This window comes from Capra hircus, chromosome 4, assembly GCF_001704415.2.
Source record: "Capra hircus breed San Clemente chromosome 4, ASM170441v1, whole genome shotgun sequence".
Taxonomy (NCBI): domain Eukaryota; kingdom Metazoa; phylum Chordata; class Mammalia; order Artiodactyla; family Bovidae; genus Capra; species Capra hircus.
Window position 1 is genome coordinate 71,129,555 of NC_030811.1, and position 13,788 is coordinate 71,143,342.

The 13,788-nt window shown below is 42.0% G+C and overlaps 1 protein-coding gene across 1 annotated transcript in view; it reads left to right on the top strand.

Annotated features, from left to right (window-relative positions):
• The window catches only part of LAMB4 (laminin subunit beta 4), a 118,398-nt gene that overhangs the window by 46,661 nt on the left and 57,949 nt on the right, over window positions 1–13,788 (top strand). The window contains 3 exon segments of the mRNA XM_018047504.1: window positions 5,233–5,418; window positions 7,127–7,236; window positions 8,019–8,139. Coding sequence (XP_017902993.1) covers window positions 5,233–5,418; window positions 7,127–7,236; window positions 8,019–8,139 — 417 coding nt within the window.

The window sequence follows — 13,788 nt, forward strand, 5'->3', positions numbered from 1 at the left end:
ATGTAACACACTAACTTTGAGCTACCTCTGAGTCTCACTGAATGCTAAGCGTAGGAGATCCGTTTGAATCCCATGCTCATGGGCGTTGCGTGCCCTGCGTGCAAATGAGGCAGCAAGGAAGCAGACACACGCTGTGCATATACCTTCTGTCCTTGTGCATGCTCCATTGTCCCCAGGCATTTCACTTAAGAAACAACTTCGCAAATCTTAATTATTTCGAGATGATAAGATCAGAGCATTAAACCAAGCATGGGGTCCTTCTAAGCATGGGGTCCCATGCAGCTGCACAGGCTATATGCCCATGAAGCTGACTCTACCCGTTTGCTTCTTAAGCTCACTCTGTGCAGGAGTGTGACCATCCAGCAGCTTTAAAGTAGTGAAATTATTTGTCCCTACCCAAGAATTAAGACATCTAATCCCATAGAGCCTGAGGTTGCCAGCACAAGAAATTCATGGTCACTGAAAACGACAGCAAATTTGGATACTTCTAATTCATTCCCAAACCTGTGCTTTCTCCCTCCTGGGGCCATAGCATCACATAAAGACCATTGGTTTATGTACTCCTCAAACAGCCTCTAGAAGAACACTTCCCCATCTCATAGCATGTCATTTCCAAGCCAGTGGAGCTGATGGATCTTTTAGGGGTCCTGTCCCACTGCTATCTCAAGTTAGCATCTTCTGGATGCCATGGTTTGTGTAGGAACAGTGAATCCCAAAGTCGCATGACCGCTGATAGCTTTTACTGTAAAGTGGATCCTTTGGGCTGAGGAAGTTGTGTTTTCCCACACTGGTAAAATAGACATTCTGGGAGCCATCAGAGCGTAGGGGTGCTGACCGGGCCATAGGGTGATTCTCACCGATGTTATGGAAGACCACGTAACATTGCCATAGACCAAAGAACCCTCTTCACTGTCCTTCAAATAGGGGATCAGTATGATATTTTATGGAACATCTGGTTGGTCCAGATTCTTTTGGACTATGCTGTTACAGCAAGCAAGAGAATTAACAACTTTGGGGCAAGACTAAATATATACAATATACACTACTGCCCATCCCAAGCAAATACAAATTGTTTCTCTTCCTTTTCATTTCAGTAGCTGCATATCACATACCAGAGTGTACACTCTGGTGTTGATACACTCTGGTCATGATATTCCATCCATCATAATGTCTGCAAGTGGGGCTACAATTTGGTTATGCTTGTATTAAATTTGTAATGTGGATGTGATATGGGACCCACCAAGTCTTGAGAGTGGCGCTTTGAGGACACCTCTGATTTGCAATATTGGTTTTTATTTACTTTCTTGGCTTGGTGTGTGGGGTGGGCAATGGAGGAAGGGCATTTCTCAAGCTTTTACTCGACATTTCCTACCATAAGAGGACTAACCCTACAGATCAGAGAATCAGTGCCAACTGCTAAGCAGGTACATTCCAACAGTCCAGATTTCTGTCAATTCACACTTGATCACTTTTTTAAAAAGCTCTTCAATTGATTGTTTAACACTTCATTTATTTGTTTCTGGCTGCACCAGGCTTTCACTGCTGTGCACAGGCTTTCTCTAGTTGCAGCAAGCAGGGGCTACTTTCTGGTTGCAATGCACAAGATTCTCATTGCAGTGGCTTCTCTTGTTGCGGAGCACAGGCTTCTAGGTGCACGGGCTTCAGTTGCTGAGGCACATGAGCTTAGTTGCCCCATGGCATGTGGGATCTTCCCTGACCAGGGATTGAACCTGGGTCCCCTGCATTGGCAGGAAGATTTTTAACCACTGGACCACCAGGAAAGTCCCTTGATCACTGTCGATTATATATATTAAGCAATATTTTGTTGACTGCTCATCTGTCATGCTTCTAGGAACATCTACTAATCATCTTCATAGAAGGTTCCCATAGGTCAGGCCACCTTGTCTCCTATCCCAACTTTGCTACGCATTATATTTATACTCATCTTGCTTTTGAGAGTTAAATGTTCCCTGGCCTTTGATAATCTGTGATTGTGTCCTCTGCACTGCCACTAAGGAGCTCAGATTTGTGATGTTTTGTCTTACCACCCTACAGAAGGTGCACAGTCCTCAGCTTCTCAGTGATCCTGGTGGCCCCCTCACCAGTTCATTCCTCGCTCTCTTGACAAATGGAGCATAGTCAGTAGATGGGTTTTCCAGCCTTGGACTTTACATCCATTCTAGCACCCATAGTTCTTTGAGCCTTGTGGCCCATCCTCCCCAGGCTGCTACAGCAGTTCTGGCAGCTCTGCTTCATTACTCTGAACCACAGCTTTTGCCAAGCTTCTAAGAACTACTCCAGCAATATATTAGTTCATCTCGCAGGGCTCCAGGGCCCTTGCCAAGCGGCTAAATCCTGTATCACCAGTGACCCCAAACAAACAAGCTCTCCTTACCTGGTTTCATAGTCTGGCCCCTTGGTCTGACACCCGTCATGATCCATGCGCAGCCATCCTCTCCCAGTTGCTACTGGTTCATGTTAAGCAGGTCTCTCTAGGAGATCCAGCACACCATGATGAAATTTGACCCTGATTATTAGGCAAGTGCTCAGGGGGGCAGATGCTGAGGAATATACTTGTTTTCTTTTAAGGCACCTGCATCATTTGAGATTTGTGGATAGTCTTCAAATGAGGCAGGGATGGAGGCAGACTGGGGGAGGGCTCTTTCCTAATGAGGGTGAGCGGACTACATACATAGTCCAAAGTGCTCAGAAGAACCTCAGGGTTCATGGTTCTCATGTACATCACTCATGTCTTAAGACACCCCCTGATTCCCTGCGAAGGGAAGCTCTGACTTTGGCATAGGTGACTTACGCAGGCTGAGAAGTGAGCCCTCCCTGAAGTTCTAGAACTTTTCCAATAAAGTATCGTGCCTGGTCTTGGATTTTTCCTACCCTCTCACAAAAAGAGATGGGAGTCTCTTTATTTTATTTTTGGTTGTTCTGTGCAGCATGTGGTCCCTTAGTTCCTCAACCAGGGATCAAACCCACGCCTGCTGCATTGGAAGTGCAGGGTGTTAACCATGGTCCACCAGGGAAGTCCCAAGAGTCTCTTTAAATGCTGCCAAGAAGCCCTTCTGATTCTCACACTTGACTGTAAATTGCCCTGAGGCTTCCATCTTCATCAAATGCACCAATGACAACCAATAGTAGCCATCTGGGCCCACAGTCCTTATAACCCATATCTGTCGATGCCAGAAATATTGCTCATGTCAGAGCCTCCCCTTCCCTCTTTATCCTTTCCCAGTTTGCCCAAGATGACAGTTTTAGCAATGGCTCTGCTGCCCCACAAGGGTCATCAATACATGTTACCCACTGAGGTCCTCGTTGCCACCTGAAGAGTAAATTATTCTCCTCCAGGAATGCATCTTCGAGTCTACTTTTAGGTACACTGTCTGCTACCAACTATTTCAGGTCAGGGGCCCTAGAAACAGAGCCTGAAACTGGAGTCATGTGCAAGTGATTTACAAAGGCAATCTTCTTTGGGAAAACTCTTTAAGAGAATGAAGGAAATAAGATGGAGGAGGAGAAAGAGGCAGAGGTGGTCTCAGGCAAAGCAAACCTTGGATTGACCCATAGAAAAAGTCAGAAGCATAAACTGCAGATAAAGTTTTCCTACCTCTTGAGACCACAGGGCCAGCCTTTTATACCCTATCAGGCAGTCATTGGTGGCTTCCCCGGTGGCTCAGAGAGTAAAGAATCTGCCTGCAATGCAGGAGACCTGGGTTCGATTCCTTGGTTGGGAAGATCCCCTGGAGAAAGAAATGGCAACCCACTCCAGTATTGTTGCCTGGAAAATCCCATGGACAGAGGAGTCTGGCGGGCTACAGTCCATGGGATCACGAAGAATTGGACACAACTGAGCAACTAACACACAGGAAGTCATTGGCTGTGAGTTACCCTAGGCGTAGGGGTGGGAATGTGAGAGGGCAATTCTCCAGAGAAGGGGGCAAGGGTGAGCTGTTAGAATTCACACTTTTACAACAAATAGGGGATGGGTATACCAACTAAGTAAAGGGGATCCTATGGGGCACCTACACTGTCTGCTGCCATTTCTAAGATACTTTTAAATTTTTTATTATTTTACTATTTAAAAAATATTTTTATTTATTTGACTGCTCCAGGTCTTAGAACAGGTTCTTTAGTTGCAGCATGTAGGATCTAATTCCCCCACCCAGGGATCGAACCCAGGCCCCTCTACATTGGAAGCATGGAGTCTTAGCCAGTGAACCACCAGGGATGTCCCCAGAGTACTTTTTTAAAGTTTGAAAATGTTGCAGAATGAGTTTCCACACACCTCCATCTCATTTCTTATTTACCTTAAACTCCTCTGTGGCAGAGATTCTAGTCTATTCATCTTTGCATCTGATTCAGAGGCTGGGATTGAATTGTTCCTAAATAAACGTTTGTCAAGTGAGGAGCAGTTTGTGGTAGATCACAGAGCAACTTGAACTTCAGGCTAAGTAATTTGGGCGTGAGGTTGTTGGCAGTGAGAACGCGTTTGAAATGCTCATTGGCAGCAGTGTGTGGTATGTATTGGACTAGAGGGACCACAGAGAGAACAGCCAAGACACTGTTGCAGCAACACAGGCAAAAAGTAAGAAAGAGGCAGAATTCCAGTGGAGGCTGGAAGTGTTGAGAGGCAGATGCAGAAGTCATCAAGGAAGTATTATCTACAGGGTCCAGATGGTCCCAGGCTGACATCCAGCATCGAGACCAGCAGGGCTGCTAATCAGCCAAGCGTGTGAGCAGTTTTGTACTCAAGTGCCCCCAAGCAGATGGGAGAAGATCATTTCTCACATTTGCATGAAAGAAATATCTAGAAAAAACAAATCCATGTGGTTTTGTCATTGTCATGCACAATTAGGCAAAATCCATGAAGTAGGCATGGGAATATTTTCTTTCCCTTCATATTTTGGCCAGAACTCCATAGTCATATCTGAGAAAAGCCAAGGTCACCAGTGTGGAGTCACTCAGTTTATGACACCTGGGGTACTTCACGTGCTGGCCAGTGATCTTGCTTTCCAAGTGATCATTCTATACCGTAACATATGTGCCACAGCTGCAGAATCAGCACTTTATTCTCCGTGGTATTCTGGGATGTGTCCTGGTTGGAATAATTTATCCGGGACCCAGATGGATCATATACACATCAAGAAATACATGAGGTTTTTTTATTTTCTCTTCCAACCCTTCACTCTAGGCAAAGTTGTGTTCACTCCTCTCCTATTTTAGAGCTCGGTGACTTCTGACCAACTGCCTGCTGTTTCCATCTTTCTCCAAGAGCCAGTTCCTGGGATGCCCGTTACATGGACAGGACCTGGATTTGCCAGGGTTCTCCCTGGGGCTGGTTTGAGATTTGCTGTGGGGAACAGCCCTGTTCCCATGGATTTCACAGTTGCCATTCGCTATGAAACTCGGGCATTCTTCAACTCCCCTTCTGTGCTGGTGGTTCCAAGCTGAAAGAAATACATTCTCAAGCTAAGCGTTTCCATTCCAGTCTTGCCTAGGTTCATCATAACAGGATTTGCAGAAAGTTGAACATCTGGAGAGCACTGTAAACCAAAGTGTTTCCTGAAGATATTAAAGCAACACAGGGAGCCATATGTACACACACATTATTCCATGGAGAGAAAGTAAAGCCGGAGCTGCAGATTTAAGATACTAAGTCTAGGCAAGTGGTGGATGAAATGTTTGTATAAGAATAATAAATAACTCAAATAATGCAAATCCTGCCCTCCTAGGACATTTTTCCCCCAAAAGTGTAATAAGCAACATATGTGCAGAGATTTAGACTCATGGGGATGCAGAAGAGGCATTTATTTGCACTTGGATTTTACCAGGAGACAAAAGGAAAACTCAAACCAACCTGGTCCTCTTGCTTCCTCCCTTTCGAGCCCTTCCCCTGCCTTTTGAGAAATATCTGAGAAAGAAGAGAAACCAAATTAGAAAAACACTTGATCTGGAGTTTTCTTTGCATAATCTTTTCTTTGGTGGTCTGAAACTCCATAGACCATCTCCCCTGAAAAATATTTTATGTGGCTGGGGGTGGTCTCAGAGCCCCCAGGGTCCCTCTGGGGACCACATTCTGAAAGGGCTCATTGTCTGTTGTATGACCAGAGTGGATGATCTACTTGGAAACTCTTAATATGACATACTTCTTAATTTCTCACTTAACAAATTAAAAGCAAGGAACTTAAAGGCACTTTGACATGATGAGTATGACAAAAACGTCATTTTTTAAAAAGATACGTGTGTATAAACGTGTATGTATAAATATATATAAATTTTTGTATAGACGGAACATATCTCTGACAACTTTAAAAAACTTTTCCAGATTGTGATACTTCTAGAGTTTAGATAATTATCACATATGCACTCTCTCTATATATATATATATTTATACACATGTAAATATATCTGGTAATATGATATTAAAATTATTTAATAAGTAATTATATAAATAATAAATTTATAAAAGAATATTTATGCAATAGTATGAAAGAAATATATATATTTTAGTAAAAGATTCCTTTTTTTCCCTTAGTGCTATGATCCAAGAACATGATGAATTAATTGACTCTTTGGGAGACAGATGTTAAAGATTGGACCTTCAGGGGATGTTCAGGGAGTTTGAGATGGACATGTGCACACAGCTGTATTTAAAATGGAAGACCAACAGGGTCCTACTGTTGGGCATAAGGAACTCTGCTCAGTGTTATATGGCAGCCTGCATGGGAGGGGAGTTTGGGGGAGAATGGATACATGTATAGGTATGACTGAGTCCCTTCACTGCTCACCTGAAGCTATCACTACATTGTTTGTTAATTGGCTATATCCCAATACAAAATAAAAAGTTAAAAAAAAATTAAAAGATTAGACCTTCAAGAGTCCCAGGGGTTTTCTAGACCCAGGAATTACATCTATGGCCATAAACAATATTCTTTCTACCTAGATCATAATTCAAATACCAGAAAGTTAGGCCTGAGGGTGACTCTCTTCTCACAAATGCAAAACTCCATTTTCCAAGCAGACTTTGGGTTGCAAATTTATCCCGTGCACTATCCATTAGAAATATGTTGGTGCATGCATCCTCGCAGGAACATGTCCTTATGTGATGCCTGTCTAGTCTGCAGATGACTGGACCATCCAGATGGTGATTAACCCCATTGGAGCAAGCAAGCACTGCACACGCGAGACCCCGCAGCCAAAGCCTCAGGCTTTTCCAGCAGCTTCCAGGTATGCTCGGGGACCTGGCCTCAAATGCTGAAGATTTCTTAGAATGTTGTTTGTCTATCAGTATTTTGTAACCAGGAACTATGTGGGAGAAGAGGTGTATCAAAGGAGACTGTAATGTTTATTAAGTGTTTACTATATGCTACACTATGATTTACATTTAATATCATGTTGAATTTTCCTAACAACTCAGTGAGGTAGATATTGTTTTCACCAGATGAGGAGGAAACTGAGAACATTTCAATGACTTGCTCGAGTTTTATAGCTGATGTATAGCAGAACCAGGGCTCCAGCCCAGACAGCCTGACTCTGATCCTGAATGTTTGTTTTCTGTTCCCCCGGATGCCTGGAGATGTGAACAAACGAAATGCTACAAAAATAAGAGTACAACATTCAGTTTGAGTTAGCTCAGCAGCCAAAAGTCTAGTTTTCAGGCCAGTAATTTTGCATTGGAGATTTGTGGCTGAATAAAATAGAAATCTTATTAATATTAGCCTGATAGATGGGAGGAAGTACGCTTGCTCCATCCTTTCCCCAGAGCAGTCGTGACACCCCTTGGCCAGTTCCCAGGGTTTCTCTATGTGGCACAATCCTGTGGTAGAGCCAGAGAGTCTGAATGAACTGACCGCCCAACCCACCTGAGCTGGTCTAGATCTAAACCAAGCCTCCATCCGGCAGTGGAACCCGCTTCACAGCACACGTGGAACACACCAAATGCAATGGCTGCTTAGCTTATATAACTGTACTTTTGACACTGAATTTTTGCTTTATTTCTTTTAATACAGAATCATGCTATTTCCCACACCCATCTGTTTAGAACCAGATGTACAATATTCCCTTGATGTCTATTTTTCCCAGCCTTTGGAAGGGAGGTTCAAGGCTCATTCACACATCCTGGTTGATTCCGTAAGTACTACAAAGCCTTGTGGATGCTTCCTTCTGAACTGAGTTCCATTCTAATTGTACATGTAGGGTGGTACTTTGCAGTGTTTCATGAGAAATAGAAATCTATTTGTTTCATTATGAAAATCATCTCCTGTTTATGAAGGTCGTTGAATAACAATGGCAACTCTTCCAGAACGCACTTGTCAGCCCCAGTTTGAAGTATTTTCCATATTCTATTGTTGAGACTTCATGACAACTCTGTGAGGGAAGTCTGTGTTTATTCCCATTTTACAGACAGAATTGAAGGAAAGGGTCACAGAGTTACTGAGTGAGGAATGAGAATTCAGAGCCAAAAGGCCTGATTTCAGCATCTCTGCCTGGAGCCACAGCTGTGTACTTGCATTATGGAAAGTCTGGGGAGACAGTCCACCAATAATTAATTACTTATTGTCATCTTGTAACTTTCCAATTTCTACCTATTATGCTTTTCTATCATTGTAATCAGAGTGCTCAGACAAGATTTTTTTTTCATTTTTTTTTTTTGGTACTTTATATTACATCATAAGCATTTTCTTCTGGTGCTTTTGTAAGCTTACCATTTTTAGGAACCATGCATAGTGTTGCCTTGAGTAACTTCTTTCATTGTTTTCCCCTCCAAATTTGGGCCACAGGTATTCATTCCAAACCTTTCATTCGGTCCACGTCTTTAGGCTCAGTCCTGTCACTGGGCAGAGTTTAGACACTGAATAAATTTACTTGATCTACTTACCTATTCCCCTACTTGTGGTCTTTAAGTTGCTTCTTTTTTTTATAACTCTGCATAGTTGGTATATTTTTTTAATAGTTTAAAATGCAGTCCTACTTTACCAAAATTTCATGGCTCTTGAAATCTGTCAAATTAATTTTGTGGTAGGTGTTCATCAATTAATTTTCAGGATCATCAGTAATGCATGAAAGTGCCAGTCTCATCCCACCATTAGCAGAATTGTACAGAACTGTGTGAGATTTTTAAAAATTTTGTGGATAAAAATCAAATTGCTTTGTTAAATTTTGTTTTTAAATATCTGCGAGAATCTCCTAATATCGTGATTTAATTGGCATACTACAACCCTACCAATGTTTATTGGAACACAGACACACCTGTTTGTTTACGTATTATCTATGCTGTTTCAAGCTCCAAAGGTACCACTGAGTATTTGCAGCAGAGATCTTATGATCATAAAGCGAAAATATTAACTATCTGGCCTTCATGGATTAAAAAAAAAAATTTAATTGGCAGAAAATTGCTTTACAATGTTTTATTGGTTTCTGCTGTGCAACAACTCGAATCAGTCATTCATATATATACACATACATATGTATATATGAATATTAATATATATCCCCTCCATCTTGAGCCTTCCTTCTGTCCTCTACTATCTGATCTTTATAGGAAGTTTGCCAACCCCTGATTTAATTAGCTATATATAAGTATATACATATGTATATATCTCTCTCCATATTTTGTGTATTGTATCTCTAAACTTCAGTTTATAACTATTGAACACTTTTAATCTACAAGCTAGAACATCTTAATTTCATTATCTATTATAGAATTTAGTATGGGGCAGGTATATCTTGGATTTGTATTCAGCAAGTTCAGCTATTATAACATTTTTAAAAGGCCATTATTTAAGATTATTTCATCAAAGATGGGACTGCAAGATTTAGGAAAGAAAGGAAGGAAGGAAAGAGGGAGAGATGGAGGGAGGAAAGATACAGGGCACCCAGTTACATTTGCATATGACATAAATATGTGCCAAATATTGCCCTCAAATATTACTTGAGACATACTAAAAAATTATTCACTGTTTCTCTGAAATTCAGTATAATTGAAATGGAAAGTAGACACCAACTCCTGAATGGGAAATGTAAACTGTCATGATTTCTCTAACCCATATAATTCATATTCTGACGAGGAACTTTAAATAGAACTGGGCTCATGAACCAACATGTGAGTTACAAAGAAAGAGAATCAAATCCAACAGGTTTAATTAAGGGGAAAAAACCCTGACAGGTGGGAACCCAGGCAGAGAAAAGAAAGGGAAAGGAAGAAAATAAGGATTCCTAGTAACAAAGGGATGTTATTATTGTAATCGTAACAGTCATGAAACTTACATTTATGAGATCCAAGTTACTTCTCATTTTAAATCCATGTCCTAAATATCTCTAAAGTTTATAAATTCCAAAGTAATCACTGGATGCTGTGTTAAATGCATCCATCCAAATTGTCCATTAATCACCCGTTCTCTGAGGGTACAACCAGGCACTGTGCTGATTCCTGAGGGGGAAAAAATCTGGTTCTTGCCCTCAACACATCCTCAGCCTGATATAGAAGACAGCGTGTAAACAAAACCACCGCAATGATGTTTGATAGATGTAGAATATACATGGACAATTTGAAATTAACTAAAAATAGGTCCATTTGGTCAATTATCAAGTGATCATTCTCTTACATATAGTCATGAAAATCCTAAAACCAAAATAAAAATTAAGAGAGCCACCAGATCTTGGCAAACTGTCCAAAACCCCAGAAGAGGCCTTTAGTCCTCATTTTAGAGTGAGATTCCTTATAAGCAGAGATTCAGGTGCTCCTGATTTGAGGTGCTCATTGGGAAAGAGGAGTGAGGAGACAGCAGAAGGAACTCAGCCAGGATGGGCTCAGGGAGCTCTGGGGCATGAACTGCGCCATGGGTTGGTTCCACATGGAGGTGAGGGGTAGGGCTTTGTGTGCCCGGGTCATCATCAGCTACAGGCTCCCACCCCACCCCTTGCCCCCTGGGAGTACACCCACTCCTGGACACAGACTGAGTCCAATTCTCTGGAGAAGGGAACAGCTGTGAGCTTTCAGCATCCAGTGCCACAGCAGCTGGTGGGTGGGGAGATCTGAGCAGGGCACCTGCAGTGTCCCCGAGAGTCCCTGACCCAGGATGACAGTAGGAGAAAATCCTTGCGCATTATGATCACAGACTAAAGCAATTCTGCTGTTCTGGGAAATACTTGATTGCTTGGAACTTGACCCTCTCTAAGTTCATTCTCCTCTGTAGCCTGATTAACTGAGATGCATTACCAAGAAAACCAGAGGAAAGCTGTGTTCAACCCTTCCGCACAAATATCTTTTGTTTATGAGTCAGTTCATTTTTTTTTCAGTCGCCCTAATTACATGATAGGTGCGTCCATAAAAATGTGCTGAGACTCAAACGTAGATAACGCATTCTAGAATATAAAACTGGCATTCTTCTTTTAAACCCTGGGATGGACTGTAGTTGGTAATATAAAGTCCTTAGAAGTTTCTAGGAGAGGTGAGTCGGCATTATAAACCTCTGCAGCTAACAGGAACTCTTGTCATCTGTTCCATCGGCTTGGTGCCAAGAATGGCCAGCTCTTAAACCAACTCTGACCAAGAACTGTAAACTGCAGTCCTGGGTTGGCTGTCCTCAGTCCTAAGCCTAACCCATCTGGTTTCCTTCTGAGTGTCACCCTGCTTGGTTTGTGTTTGGAGAATGCAGAGTTGTCTTAGTATCAACTTAAAGATACAATAATACTAAGAATGCATGTATACTTCTTTACTGCAGAATTTTTAATAAGCATTTACTGAAAATTAGCCACTGGGGTAGGCATAGGTGTAAGTAAGACTAGAACCTTCCCTGCTGTCACCAGAGCTGACGCTCTAAGGAGGAGATGTAGGCAGTTATGCAGGAAGTGACAGCACAGTCATGCAGATACTGGGAGTTGTGACAGGTTCTTTGGTTTGGCTCAGGCAGTGGCTCTAAATGTCAGCTGACACAACCTTCCCTCCTTATTACAAATATTTTGTATCACTCTTTCCTATCCTGCAGTGAAATTCACAGGAACTATAGCCTACCTGAACACACAACTTCTAAATACTGTCAGTGTTACGTGCAAACACAAAGGAGAAATAAACGGGAAGTAACTTATGGAGCTATAGTTTGTCCTGCAATATGTACATGCATGGACATGAACACACTGGGAGACAGTGAAGTGTGGAGATGCTCATACGTGTAGAATCACTACATATGAGACAGCCATGCAAGCAGGTGTGTTGTAAAAAGGTTTAACATGTTTTAAAAACACAGGGTAAAGCTTTCAACTCATAACTATAAACAGAATCCTCCTTCATGGATCTTCGGTGAAACATTCAAAAGCTATCAGAGACATGAGATGATTTTCCTTTTTGTGAGACTGTCTAGCATTTGTGATCTCCACCCACTAAATGCCAGTCACACACCTCACCCAATTACCTTGACAACCAAAATTACCCCTTGGAATTTCTAAAATGCCCCATGTGGGTGGGTACCTCCCACATAGAGAACCAGTGAGCTGAGAGGTCAAGGAGCAGCAGAATGAAAAGAGATGTGACTTAGATATCCTAAGGCGATGGGAAGTCAACTGAAACTTTGAAGAAGGAGTTATCTGAATAGACTGCCTTTTAAAAGGTTGCTGTGGCAATAGGGTAGAAAATTGATGACGGAGGGGAGACAAAAATGGAAGACTTGAAAACCCCATGAACAGTATGAAAAGGCAATATGATAGGATACCAAAAGAGGAACCCCCCAGGTCATTAGGTGCGCAATATGCTACTGGAGATCAGAGGAGAAATAACTACAGAAAGAACGAAGGGATAGAGCCAAAGCAAAAACAATACCCAGTTGTGGATGTGACTGGTGATAGAAGCAAGGTCCGATGTTGTAAAGAGCAATATAGCATAGGAACCTGGAATGTCAGGTCCATGAATCAAGGCAAATTGGAAGTGGTCAAACAAGAGATGGCAAGAGTGAAGGTCGACATTCTAGGAATTAGCGAACTAAAATGGACTGGAATGGGTGAATTTAACTCAGATGACCATTATATCTACTACTGCAGGCAGGAATCCCTCAGAAGAAATGGAGTAGCCATCATGGTCAACAAAAGAGTCTGAAATGCAGTACTTGGATGCAATCTCAAAAACGACAGAATGATCTCTGTTCATCTCCAAGGCAAACCATTCAATATCACAGTTATCCAAGTCTATGCCCCAACCAGTAATGCTGAAGAAGCTGAAGTTGAACGGTTCTATGAAGACCTACAAGACCTTTTAGAACTAACACCCAAAAAAGATGTCCTTTTCATTATAGGGGACTGGAATGCAAAAGTAGGAAGTCAAGAAACACCTGGAGTAACAGGCAAATTTGGCCTTCGAATGTGGAATGAAGCAGGGCAAAGACTAATAGAGTTTTGCCAGGAAAATGCACTGGTCATAGCAAACACCCTTTTCCAACAACACAGGAGAAGACTCTACACATGGACATCACCAGATGGTCAACACCAAAATCAGACTGATTATATTCTATGCAGCCAAAGATGGAGAAGCTCTATACAGTCAACAAAATCAAGACCAGGAGCTGACTGTGGCTCAGACCATGAACTCCTTATTACCAAATTCAGACTTAAATTGAAGTAGGGAAAACCACTAGACCATTCATGTATGACCTAAATCAAATCCCTTATGATTATAAGTGGAAGTGAGAAATAGATTTAAGGGCCTAGATCTGATAGATAGAGTGCCTGATGAACTATGGAATGAGGTTCCTGACATTGTACAGGAGACAGGGATCAAGACCATCCCTATGG